The 13,967-nt window shown below is 40.8% G+C and overlaps 4 protein-coding genes across 4 annotated transcripts in view; 2 read left to right on the plus strand and 2 right to left on the minus strand.

Moving 5' to 3' along the window:
* Nucleotides 1-466: 466 nt before the first annotated feature.
* On the plus strand, nucleotides 467-3,172 carry SARC_08273 (hypothetical protein; the record flags this gene model as incomplete). The annotated part of the gene is made up of 4 exons (XM_014297751.1): nucleotides 467-608; nucleotides 1,194-1,345; nucleotides 1,732-1,853; nucleotides 2,883-3,172. Coding segments are annotated over 4 exons (637 nt in total), but the record flags the coding sequence as incomplete, so codon positions are not given.
* Nucleotides 3,173-3,411: 239 nt separating this feature from the next.
* Nucleotides 3,412-4,887, minus strand: SARC_08274 (hypothetical protein; the record flags this gene model as incomplete). The annotated part of the gene is made up of 2 exons (XM_014297752.1): nucleotides 3,412-4,239; nucleotides 4,285-4,887. 2 exons carry the CDS (start codon nucleotides 4,885-4,887, stop codon nucleotides 3,412-3,414), a joined length of 1,431 nt encoding a protein of 476 aa, XP_014153227.1.
* Nucleotides 4,888-7,296: 2,409 nt separating this feature from the next.
* On the plus strand, nucleotides 7,297-7,512 carry SARC_08275 (hypothetical protein; the record flags this gene model as incomplete). Its single annotated transcript, XM_014297753.1, has 1 exon — nucleotides 7,297-7,512. One exon carries the CDS (start codon nucleotides 7,297-7,299, stop codon nucleotides 7,510-7,512), a length of 216 nt encoding a protein of 71 aa, XP_014153228.1.
* A 422-nt stretch (nucleotides 7,513-7,934) lies between these two features.
* The window catches only part of SARC_08276 (hypothetical protein), a 7,008-nt gene continuing 975 nt past the window's right edge, over nucleotides 7,935-13,967 (minus strand). The window contains exons 2-11 of the mRNA XM_014297754.1: nucleotides 13,350-13,438; nucleotides 12,792-12,995; nucleotides 12,101-12,211; nucleotides 11,478-11,666; nucleotides 11,032-11,143; nucleotides 10,442-10,708; nucleotides 9,832-10,046; nucleotides 9,178-9,363; nucleotides 8,756-8,825; nucleotides 7,935-8,459 (exon numbers count right to left, since the gene is read on the minus strand). Coding sequence (XP_014153229.1) covers nucleotides 8,242-8,459; nucleotides 8,756-8,825; nucleotides 9,178-9,363; nucleotides 9,832-10,046; nucleotides 10,442-10,708; nucleotides 11,032-11,143; nucleotides 11,478-11,666; nucleotides 12,101-12,211; nucleotides 12,792-12,995; nucleotides 13,350-13,438 — 1,661 coding nt within the window. The 3' untranslated portion in view covers nucleotides 7,935-8,241. The remainder of the gene's footprint in view (nucleotides 8,460-8,755; nucleotides 8,826-9,177; nucleotides 9,364-9,831; nucleotides 10,047-10,441; nucleotides 10,709-11,031; nucleotides 11,144-11,477; nucleotides 11,667-12,100; nucleotides 12,212-12,791; nucleotides 12,996-13,349; nucleotides 13,439-13,967) is intronic.

Consider the following 13,967-nt stretch of genomic DNA (forward strand, 5'->3'; position numbering starts at 1 on the left):
CATGCACATACATACATATATATATATGTATATCTAAATACATACATATACATATATATATTAATATAAATATAAATATATATACATACATATAAATATGTATATATATATCTACATATAGACACACACACACATATATATTTATGTTCGTATATATTTTTGTAAAATAGTATATTTCTCGTTGAATATGCTCGGTTCTAAAATTTATAGTCCACAGTTATATACGTTTCGTGCATATATCATTCAAAAGTGACATGATGTCTTTGGGTTGACTACACGATTGCTTTTGTCCTAACTGTTTCCTGGTCATGTGTCAGTACATATTCGGTACAATTATCGACGATGTATTTATACTGTTCACTTTTTTGCAGCAGTATTTTTTCAGCGTGGCGACGGACTCTATTGAATCTGTTTGGAGGTAGTATCTCATATACCTTCATATCGAATCCTATTCCCACAAAATCACAGCGAATAAGGAGGCAGGGTTCAAGAAAAACACACATTGCCATGAAGCCGAGCTGACTGTTTGTTTCATCAGTAATCCGGAACGGAAAGTGCCTGTGTGGTACCAGAAGATCACAAACGATATCCGTGTTCCAATGATATGGGTAAATATAACTATAGCGATTGATAGTGGATTGTCTTTGTATGTCATGTAAGGTGCGGTGATGCAGGTCTTGTCGGGATGCGACTAGGTGTGTGCTACAGCACCTCAAATGCTGTAGAGATTCGGGTGCGAACTTGCCATGCATACGATGCCCTTACTTAATTGAATACTAGACTATTTGTGCGGGACTCCGGGGCAAAATAATGTAAGCAAACACTGATGGATTTCTTTACTGTCGTGTGAGGTCGAAATCCACTACATTGAACAGCAAGGCTAACTCAATCCTCGTATGTAGTCTGTACTCCCATGATGCGTGCATAACCATATCACCGTAAGGTCAGTCTCGTCACATACTACCGAAAGGGCACTAAAACGTATCGCTTAGACCTCGTACCCAGTACTGTATTAGTCAAGCGCGTGAGTTGTGTACTGTGTGGATAGTTCGAGTTCAGAACCCATGTAAAGGGTGTTCTTGCTTTTCTACCATAGTTACTGTTGCTGGACAACTACCACCCCATGGGCAGATGATATCATCAATTCTGTGTACGTATTTCAGGTATTGATGAACTCATAATCGACCTTACAGGACTATCACGTGGTACTACTATCGAAATGCAGCCATACCCCCGCGGGGTTGGTGTATGATTTCGACTCCGTTCTACCCTTTCCATGCGATGGTGCTGAATATGCGAAATTGGCACTGCAAATCAGCATGCGCCGCAATCCATGCTATTATGGGTGAGTGTGTATGCTTAATGTACGCCTCCTTAACGTATGTCAATTCTCTTTGTGTTTTCTTTTACGCTCTCCTGTGACAATATATATATATGCCTTTTTGTTTTAGTGGTCAAGAGCCAATTGCCCCAAGTGTGAAGGTATACCTACCAGCTTCGTAGTGCGCTCGTCGAGAATAGGGCAGCCATTAGCACACGCCACTTTTAGGGCTGTCCCGAAGAAACGACAAGTGTCCACTAACTTCTGTATAACCCACACGCTGGCAGTATTAATGTTAGTGACAGAGATATAGCTCGAGACCTGTCGTAGAAGTAGCCGAAATCAAGAGATACACAAACTCACTTCGCATACTCAACCTTGTTGAACATAACGGCCCATCGTACGTGCAGGTACTACCGCCTGGTACCATTGGCATATTTTATGGAACACTTTGGCAGCGACAGATCGCACATGATCCGAGCAGACGGAACGTGGTCAGCGCCACCGCCTGTTCACCCCTGTATCAAGCCCGGTAGGTGCAGCTCGTTAAAACGGATTACATATATTTCAGATATATATATATTTATATATTTATATATATATATATATGTATATGTATATGTATATGTATATGTATATGTACGTATATATTTATATACATATATATATATATATATATATATATATGTATGTATGTATGCCTACTATCGATATATTATAAGGTACGTGTATGTTTTAGTCCTTGCTTGTCTCGGTTGGCAAGGATTAATATGAGTATGCACTCGTTGGGATACAATTACAATATTAAATGTGCCCACTGCTATATATATTTTAAACGCCAATTTCCCGTCTATATTCATAGCGTCTCTCTTTACTCGGGACAAAACCTTGTACAGTTGTGTGAGCTGACAAGTCATTTTTACGTTGATGCAGTCTTTGACATCGTTTGGTCTATTTGACTGAGTTTTTGTGTATGTATGAAACTCCATCTATATGATTATCTTCGTATGTTGGTATGTATCAGACAAAAATTGATTGAGCGCTTTCGTTATTTGTGTACAGATCCGGATCCGAATATTTGTCCTCTGATCATTTTAAAGCCCGAGCTTGTTTGTATAATATACAATCAGCTTGACTAACAAGCTTGTTATTAAAGAAAAAATGCAGCTCAAATCCAATCGATGTATATTCAAAACACAGCAGTGCCACAACAGTTGCTCTTTACCATATACTACATTAATTGCCGTGGAGTACTGTTGTTTAGCATGCTCCTGTCCACTAAATGTACCATTTATATGTATCAGTTGGTACTGAATAATTTGTCTTAGCATGCACTTGTCCACTAGCTGTATCATTTATATTTAATATTTGGGACTGAATCAATTGCATTAGCATGCTCTTAACCACTAACTATGCCATTCAAATGTAGCAATTAATACATATCCGCACCAATGAACCAGCCATGTGGCTCTGCGGTTATCACCTTCAATCGACAATACGGAGTTCGTAAGTGTGCCTGTTTGCGCTTTACAATTCAATCACTCACTACTTTCTGCTACAGAGCTGAATAATCTGGACGAATACATATCAATGAGGCGAATATCACATTGTGAAGAAGGATCAAACGGGACAATCGAGGCACAAACATTAAGTAAAACACATCCGGCGCTTCCGATTCTAGAGCTAGTGAGAGCGCTTTGCCCACTTAGCATGGCACTAGTAGAAGACAGAGAATACATTGAGGTAGATAGCGACAGTCAAAGCAGCGACAGCGGTGGCTGAGTTAAAATTTATATTTAAAATCTTATAAGCGCATCATTGTTTTGTGCAGTGCCTTAAAATACATAGTTAGGTCTATACCACTGTTACATTGTGAGGTAGTATTGTATTGAAAAGCAAAATGCTGGTTTCTGTACCACCTATGAGTGACAGCAGTGGATGTGAATATTTCTAATGACAACAATGCAGATAACACAATACGGAGTATGTCCAAGTACGTGATCGTTTAGCAAAGATCTCCACCCACTTTTTTTTTTTGCCTATTCTATATAATGTTTTTTGTGTTATATAATATTGGAATAAACTAATCTTTAAAATTTGTAATTTGAGTTCTCGCGGATAAAGATGGCGACAATAGCTGCAATTCCGAATGCGACACCATTCATTACCATAACAGCCTCAAGACCAATCGAGACTCTCATCTCGGCCACAACTAGGGTGACAATGATCTGGGGTACCACGATGAAAAGATTGAGCAGACTGAACTGGGCACCAACCTTAGCCTCATCGCCAGACTCCTTATCATCTTCCTGACTATACTTTCCAACGATAGCGAAGGGGAAGGCATTGATACCTGAGATGGGAATGACCATTCCGATACCAACCGCGTACGCATACGCGGAACCGGTGATGAAAGTCGAGCCGATCATGAGAAAACAACCAAATGCAAGCAAAGCTGACCAGACAAATCTTGTCTTCACCAGGATTCCTCTGTTCATTAGCATCGAGGGTCCTCCAGAAATGACAATCTGCATGAAATTAGCGAGGATATTGACATTGGCAATGATTTCTAGACCCTCGGAGTAGTTGTCGTAGTCCTCTTGACTGCACACAGGCGTCTCTCCTACTGGTGTATCGGCGGGGTTCACTCCACACCCTTGCATCACAACTTCTGTGTACCAATTGGAACTTACAGGCCACCAACCGAAAAGACCCCACCAACAGAAAAATACAGTGATACCAACGATGATTAATTTGCCGGTTAGCTCCTTGATTGAAGCGAACAAATGAATGAAGGACTCGGCCAAGGAGTGCTTCTCGCCCTCCACTTTAGGGATGTGTTCTTCCGTAACCAGAAACACAGCGGCGCCAACGAAGAGTATGTTCACCAATAGCACTAGACAGAAGAGCACCAGTACCTCCAGTGGATCAGTGTAGAAAACCTTCTACAACACGTAGCCTACCAAACCACCGACACCCGGGAATGTAGCAGCCATAAGCTGACCCGAGGACTGTTGGGAAGGGGGTGCGAAATCAGCAATGAGGGCACGTAGAGGCGTTTGAATGACATTGATGCACCCATCTAAGCAAATAAATGAAGTCATTGCAACTGCAAGACCAGCACTCCCCATAGACTTTGAGTTGGCAAGGAGCATGGAGAACAAGGCAAGCAGAATTAGACCGATAATCATCCAAGGGCGACGGCGTCCCATCTTTAAGTGCGTTTTATCTGACAATGATCCAACAATGGGTGCAACGAAGAAACCCATGAGTGGCCCACTGAGCCAGATATTAGATGCAGCCTTCTCTCCCAACCCCGTGGCTATTAAATTGTGTGTGGTGGTCTTGGTCCAAATACATTGTACACCTACCCACGGAAGTGCCAGAAGCGCCAACTTTGCATACGCTGTCATCTTATCCTTGCGAGTCTCCGGGTGAGGATTAATCCAGAAGATGCCTTTCGCCTCTGCTTCCTCCTTGGTCATATAGTTATCTTTCTCTTCAACGAAAGCCTCACCTGACTCCAAATTGGTGACTGACTCATCATCTTTCTTGTCAAAAGACATATTTTATTGTCCTATTTTTCTTTTACGTATGTTGTTCCGTGCAGTGTCTGTCTGACAATTATGTCATATTCTTGTCAAAAGACATATTTATTGTCCTATTTCTTTTTTCCGTATGTTGTTCCGTGCAGTGTAGTTTTCTGTCTGATGATTATGTCATGGTACCTGTTTAAGTGGAGAAGTGCTATGTGCATATGATTGAGAGTTCCACCAGACTATTCCACTTCCCAGATCCCAGTCTTTGTCCTGGTGTACTTGCGGAATACTGTACCTGTGGGCTGGGAGGAAAGGCATAGTTTTGTGGTTAATGGCAATCTTGGAATCACTAGTAGCTAGGAAATAATATACAATATGTATCTAGAAGTTGTGTGTGCAGTAAGCCGATGTTCTGAGTTCTTACCGTTGCAACTTGTATTTATCAGTTGGTTTGTCCGCGAGCGCGGTATTCCGTTTTCCAGAGTGCCTCACAGACCCTCTCATCAGGGCTGTTAAGTGGACAGGAATTTCCCTGTACGGACGGACGAACGGACAAAAGTCAAAATTATCGTGGACGAACGGACATGTCCTTATTTTGTCCATTCACTGAAAACCCAAGATTTACCCCATAACCCAGACGTCAAAATCGCGCCAAAACCACTTCTGCTACTGATTTGGCCTACGTAGGATTTCCAAAAATTTAAAAGAGATAAAAACATTTATTTGTGCAAATCAATTAAAAATTAAAACAATTATCCTATCACTTGCAAATAAATAAAAATGTGTTCAGAAAAAACAAAAAAACTTGCTTGTATGATATTTCCACACACTCACACACACATACACACATACATACGCGTACACACGCACATATTTATACACACACACATATATATATATATATATATATATGACTGTCCTGAGTATTTGTCCACTTAACAGTCCTGTCTCTCATTCTCACTCTTGTTTGTTCTATAAAAAAAACTCCTCGGGGGATTTTTTTTCGACAAAAGTTTGGACTTTGAAAATTCAAAATTGAAATGTCTCTTAACATATTGATGTACTGTGATAGTGATACATTAAGTGATATATCAGTTATCAGTTATCACTGTTTCTACTGTCTCTTACTCTCTACTAACTACTCTACTAGTACTAGAGCTCTACAGTCTACAGTCTACCATTGCTTACTCAGTTTCTCTACTCTCTGGAATAGTGACCTAGTCTCGCTGGTCTCTAGAGTAGCGAGTGAAATTTCTACTAGAGAGTATCTACTCTAGGGAGTCTAGAGTGCAGACTACTTTAATAGTCCTCTTGCTGACTCACACTGTGGTCCATTCGAGTAATAGTGTCTGCCAGCTTGGATCTATTGGCTCCTGGAAATCTAAGAGTTGTTTGACGCCGTGACGGGGTTCATAACATTCTTGAGTACTGTAGCGTGGACTGCGTCGTAACCATCATATTACGATTAATATATAATATGGTGTAGTTTATACCTTGATATACCTTTCTTTCCCCAGGCATTCCAATTTCCAGGCTCCAGGCCCAGGCGTCCAGCACATTTTGAATTTTCTATAACATTCTTTAAAGTACATAATCTCGACTACATATTTATTTTTTGTTGTCTAAAAAAAAAAGAAGATTATATTCCAGAGATTTCCAGCCCAACTCTGTGAAAGTCTGCCCAGTGCGGTGCTCACGCTCACCCTCAAAAATGTTTTTTTTTTATAAATAAGAGACAAAGTCTGTTAGACTGTCACCTATACATATTTAGGACTCCATAATATTTAAAGGTTTCAACAGCTCAAGGCTTATCAATTGCAATAAACTTTGAGACAAAAAAAAAACTATATCACCAGTGTAGAAAATTAAAAAAGGCTACATATTTGATATCTGATATTTTTGTTTGTTTTTATAAAAATACATATTCACACATATTCCCGAGAGTTTTCCCCACGGCCCTCTGGAATCAGGAATCAGAGAATCAGGACAGGACAGCCGTGTTTTCCTTGTGATATTGCGATAATAGGATCTACAACCACAACGGGCTCATTTTATTTAACTGGGAAATAGCCATTCCGGTATTTTCCTCAACACATGACGATTTTGATGGATTTTGAACAATGCATATGTCTACTCAACCTTTCAGAGCAGGGTCTATAAAAAACTTTACGTACGTTATATGCAATACAAACCTATCAAACATTTTCTTGAACACAAACATCCTATAACTGTGTCTTTTGATAAGAAAGATGATGAGTCAGTCACGAATTTGGAGTCTGGTGAGGCTTTCGTTGAAGAGAAAGATAACTATATGACCAAGCAGGAAGCAGAGGCGAGAGGCTTCTTCTGGATCAATCCTCACCCGGAGACTCGCAAGGATAAGATGACAGCGTATGCAAAGTTGGCGCTTCTGGCACTTCCGTGGGTTGGTGTACAATGTATAAGGAGTCTGGCGATGAGGCTAAGGTTGGTGCCCAGTTCGGTCTGCTCAATCTTTTCATCGTGGTACCCCAGATCATTGTCACCCTAGTTGTGGCCGAGATGAGTGTCCCGATTGGTCTTGAGGCTTTTATGGTAATGAATGGTGTCGCATTCGGAAATGCAGCTATTGTCGCCATCTTCATCCGCGAGAACCCAAATTACAAATACTAAAATGAATAGGTTAACAAAAAAGATACACTCAAAAATCAGTATTTGTACAGTTTTCTCGTATTAAAATCAAACATGCGCTGCATTTGAGCTCTTATTAATCTTGTGCAGCGAAAGCGCAATCTTTCTACATTCACAAGCATTGTTCAATTTTCAGAAGGCTATGTAACAAAACTTAAACAATAATATGCTCGTATGATCTACTAGTTCGAATTCAATCACTGTCGTAGCACAGTTTGGTGCAAAATTGACTTGCTGTTTCTGTATCAAATAAGCGGATGTAACTTACACAAATTTTAGGGTTTTCATATCACGCGTCTAATGGGGCAATCTATAAACAAAATAAGGTATATGAACAAGATTTCTTCACATAGTTTAAATCTATATCATCAACCACAATCAATCATTAAAATCCACTTTTAATCCACTTTTTAATATGAATTTGTCAACAACATAACATGGATTCTCTGTTCTGTATTATTCTGGAAACCTCTACCCGTATCAACAATGCCTCATAAACGTTGTCACTGATTTCGGCCTAGTTATAACCAGTATCCGCGCATTGCAAATCTTTTGTTTCGAACGTAGCAGTGTTACCTTCGTACTTCTCACCTTGTAATTTATTTTTTTCAAAATATGGCTATCGACTTCAGGCTGCGATCGTATCAGAGTAGCCTATACTTTTAACAGTTGTTCAGCAACTCAATATTAACTTCCAGCATACTTGGATCCTCAATCTTGGATATCATCATCACTATCCACGGTATTCAATCGCCGAAGCCTTCGCTTCTCATCCATACGTTCAGCTTCTGCTTCAAAATCGGTCTTATTGAAGATACGAAATTCATTGGGGTACAGCTGGTCAAACGATTCCCATGTGGTTTCGCGGATATATTTCTGCAACATACTACGGCGGGTGATCCATTTCTCACCACTGCTTTGAAACGCACCTGCAAAGAAGTATTGTGTATGTTCAGTGTAAAGTCAAGTGATATATTGCACATCTCTAAACCATGCAAGTCTTGTGGTTAGTGATGGTTTTAACCCGACAGTGAACGATCACGTTTCCGCTCCGTCATCAATAGAAAACACAGAGACGTTTTATCATACATCTGATCATATACCAAGGCAGAGTAATGCGGAGAAGTCATATAGATAGCGCATGATCAAAATCAATGCAGCTCTCAAAGAGTCCATACATGACATAGACGAAGTATATCGAGGTGGTGATGGGCACGTTACATACCGGTTGCTCGCAAGAAAAGTGGGCGGATAGCATATGCAGCTTTCACTATATCGTCGGCGGCGAGCACGGACTGCAACGAGACACACCAATACGTTCAGAGTTAGATACGAGGTACTAATCTAGGACAGTGTGGTGTATAATATGGTATTGAAAACATTCGCCAGTGTTGGATAAGAGGCCAAAAGCAAGATTGCTTTCGTATGAAACAATTTAGAGAGAGCTTGAGCAGGTGGAATTCACGGCGATGAGGATACTGTCACACAAACAACATATGCACTAAACGGAATCATATGTTGTGTCGGAAAAAGGAGTTGCGTGTGATATACGAACACCCACTGTGGCAGATACAGTACATACACATTGGTAAGAAGATACAACGCACGCACACGGTCACGCGACCATACACACGCACAAGTGAATACCTGGTGGGAGTAGAAGGGCACGCAGATGGCGAAGGCAACCACCAGGACGAACTTGGTGAAGAAAGTGTAGTCCGTGGCGAAGTATAGGTACAACATGAAGAGGAATGCGTACAGGATACTTAGCGCCGGCACCACAATCATTCCAGTAAGGACCTTCCACGAGGCTACCACATCGTTAGCTTTGATCTGATTAACGCCGAAACGTAGCCGAAGATTAAGCAAGTCAGAACCTCGACAATGAATGCAGATAGAAGATAAACCTTTAATTTGTAGATTCAAACACGTCGAATCGAAAGACAGACTTCGTACTTTTAGATCAAAGCACCTCGACAAGATATATGCGATTAACTGGTCGTGTGTTTCCATTGAAGAGTACTGCCAAATTGAGGTTCATTGAGTTTGGGAACCCACCGAAATGAAAGATGAAAGCCGAAGCGATGCGCTGAGTCCGCGACGCGACGATACATGGCTGACTTGACCTCTGACAGGCTAAAAGAGGATTCGACGTCACTACTATAGACAGTGCATACAGATACACACTGATATTATAGAAAGTGCATACAGATACACACTGATACTATAGAAAGCGCATACAGATACACATTGATACTATAGAAAGCGCATACAGATACGAATATGGAAGGATAAATGTACCTTGACATCAGATGTCCTCAAGGCCTCTTGTTGTTTATTCGCAGCCACAGTCTCCACAATGAAACCAGCAGGGAAGGCCAACAAGAAACCAGGGAGGTAGGCGAGTAGGTACGAGGTCAGGAGAAGCCCCTGTTCAATCATCTCGTAGAAGGCTTTGCGTTTCTTACCCATCTGCACAGCTGTCTGCATCTTAGCTACCTGGCTGTCGGTGATACCTAGGGGGTTCAGATGCGGACGTGTGTAATGTGGCTGAGTGTATATACAAATTGTAATGGGTGATAAATATATAAATATATCAATATATATGTATTTATATATATATACATACATATTATACGGTATTGGAGTAGCCCACTGTATTCAGCCAGGAGAGACTGGTCTGATAAAATGGCGATACTCGCGCAGATACGATGCATGTAAAAATATTACTACATGCAACATTCGAACGATCTTATTGCATATATGGCACAGCCAACGACAATCTACCTACCCGTGAAGCAAACAAGCGTAATCAATTTACTTTTGGTATCATCACCACAATTAACCACAGACTAGCGCGGCACTGAAACTTACCTACACCCGTCCGAATACAACAACGCAACCAGCTTACCCGCAATCTTCAAATCTCGACGGTACTCCAGCACGGTCGCCTTCAAGTCCGCAAAGAAAGGCAGCTCGTCCATCTTCGCATAAGCCTTCGAGAAGCGTTGGTTGAGCTCGTGGTATTCGTACGGTGTGATGTGGCGTCCGACAGGCACGTATAATCGACGCAAGTAGTGTACAACAACCAGTGCTTCGTGGTCGGGTGTTTGTACCACAACGTCCTGTAGTCCGACAGTCACACGCTCTAGAAGGTCTCCGATGGCTTTGTGTTTGTCTGTGTGTGGGGAAAAGTGTAGTTGGTTCCATCGGAGGAAGGCAGTGGTACTAGGAGTGAGATATGGTGGGTGATGAAGTGATGATGTGGTAGTTTACGCCGCCTATGAGAATGTAGCATAGAAGAACAATGTGGCCTGGCCTGTGCACATTTCATTGCAGCATTTTCGATCACCAAGCATCGGATTAACGACTACGGATTCGTCACCAGCCCAAGCATTCCCATAAACATGAATACACAGTTGTACTATAGCACCGCTAGTTCTACATGCATATCCTGATGCAGGCGAGCCCACACATTCCATTTGAGTAAGCCAAACATACCAGTGGTATATAGCTCTACTTCCTCCTTCTTGATTTCAATGGGGACACCGAATTGGATAACGACCTTAGATCGGAAGCGATTCGCCTGACTGTAGTTAATTCCACAAGGCACCTGCACAGATGCGAAAAGCACGTTGTTCAGTCGCAAGCTTGACAAGAAAATATCATCCAGTATCCTAATTCATATAGAGGCAACGAACAACTAACTATATACACTTGCACAAACTACGCTACATATAAGAGTATCGAAAACAAGCACATCACAAGCCGTTGTAATTTGTATCCGGAAAGCAGTCCGTAGAATAGCAGAGCACAACTATGCCAGCACAGCAAAACAACAAAACAACAAAACAGAGCAAAACAATACAATACAAAAAACAAGAACAAAACAAAACAAATGCACTAGTAACTAGTAGCAACAAAACACTAAAATAATAAATTCATACCACATTCACGTTCAGTCCCGGGTGGGTTGTCATTGCTCCAAGGGCCATGATACACACACCAGCCTTCAACGGCAACAGCTCGGTACGATCGTGGGATCCACCCTCCGGGAAAATGCCCAGAATGCTTCCGTTGAGGAAAGATTCATAGACGGCTCCGTACATCTTATGTTGATCCACTCTCTTGAAGATCTGCAGACACAAGGGAGAGGTATACCATACATGGCATGAGATTGTACAGTATAATATATATATATTTAAATATATACATATACATATACACACACACATATATATATATATATATACATATATATACACATACATATATATATATATATATATATATATATATACTATATATATATAATATAATAGAGGATATAGCTATAGACATTTAAGCATAAAGAAGTTATAGTTACAGAGACATTTAATCATAGAAGTTATAGCTATAGACATTTTAGCTTATAGAATTTATAGCTAGAGACATTTAGAATAGACAAACAACACCTTTTGACGGTCAATGCCAATGGTCATACACGTGTATAATACATGTGTGCAGAGGTGTTCTGAGTGCGATGTGTGTATGTGTGCACACGCAAAGAATAGCACTGCATAGTACCCACCTTATATCCGGCGAAGTCCTCTACCGTCTCGTCGATATGTCCGTGAATGCCAGTAACTTCCATCTCGTTGTCAGATATGACATTCAACACTTTGTACAGATTATCTTTGATCTGTAATGTTGGCATGTGTAAGGGCATACCACAGTATCAGCTAAGGATGCAGACAACACTCATCAGTCAGCTATACCGACGGCCACCATATGTGCATTGCAGTCCCCCAAAAAAAATATTTAACAAGCACAAGTTACATCTAAATATCCAATATCAAGCAGATGGTTATATACAGTGGCAATGGCGGCTATATAGCTATAGCAGACCCAGATGAGAATATATATCAATCCAAGCATATTGCAAAGGCATGGAAATGCTATACAACAAAAGGAACAGCCAGGAGGTAGAGTATTCGTTTGTGACCTGCCTACGTTCGACCTACACCTACCCCACACACACCTTAAAGCGTGATAGTATCGTACACTGCTCAGAGTGTAGGTTGTAGCCTGCCTCCTTGTGGAAACACCGCCCGTTGCCATTTATATATATACATATATATATATATATATATATATTTATATGTATATGTATATGTGTATAAATATATACATATACATATATAAATGATAGATCCCAAGAGCAAATATATACACTTGATTACATACACGAACACACATCCATGCATACATGGACCATGTACCTTGATGCTGTCTTGAGCCGCGAAATCTACAGTGAATGTAGTCGCTTGCCCTCTCACAGTGGTCTCGCCTTCTTTCACAGAGACTGTTCCGATTCCCTTCTTCGCGCTGTCCTGTGGGCGTGCCACGGGGATGCTATTCATCACCTTTGCTAGGTGACCAATCAATGGTCGGTGGTAGCTTTTCTCTGCGATGATAAAGCGTAACTGGATGGTTCCGTTGTTGAGTGTATGTTGATTTTAGCATAAGGGGTTCTGGCTTGAATATGAAAATATATTTTTATGTGGTGTCCGTATTCACCGGCCAGCTCTGTCGACGTTCAGCCATTCCCACACATAACGGGCATGATACAACAGCGCGCGAGCTTCTATTCTAATAAATAACTTTTGGTTCAACTATTTTATGCATACATCCGAAGTTGTGCTCACAGGAAGAATGGGTGCATATAATGCAAAAATGCAAGCACAAGCATAAACCCATCAACATACATACACACAAACATTCACATTCACATACAAAGACTCAGACAGATACATATTTATAGGACATAGAAACCATACCCCTCGATTCTGCTCGGATTTGATGACAGCTGACAGCAGGATAGCATCCACAAACTGATTCTGATGATTTCCAACATAAATGGAGGGCCCTGTATATAAAGCATACACAAATGCAATCCATATCGATATATTTAAGAAAATGTTCAGTATATCGCTTCCACATAAATACATCAGTAGTACACAGCGGGCGTAGGGAGTGAAGCCAAGGCAAGATCCAGTATGGGTGTGCGTGCATGCATTGCTACATACACGCAATCACTATTAGGCATACAGTCTTGACTTGAATTGACATGTTCGACCCCGCTGCCGTAAATATATATATAACTGTGTAAAAGCACTTTGATATATAACCACATGAATACTAGACATATTGACAACAAAACATGTGCTCACACTTATTTCTCGAGAGCTATTTAAACACTAATCTAACAACCGCTAAAAAGTTATCATGACAACCGTCACCATAAAAACCACCTAAATTCATGCAAGATTGATTCCTGAATAATATTTTCGACGTTAGAACAAAACCTACACATACATCAACAAATATACATGCGACTGTAGAAACAAAACAAAAAGGAACACATGCAAAAAAATATTCGCACACACACTCACCCC

The sequence above is a fragment of the Sphaeroforma arctica genome (genome assembly GCF_001186125.1).
Source record: "Sphaeroforma arctica JP610 unplaced genomic scaffold supercont1.728, whole genome shotgun sequence".
Lineage (NCBI taxonomy): Eukaryota > Ichthyosporea > Ichthyophonida > Sphaeroforma > Sphaeroforma arctica.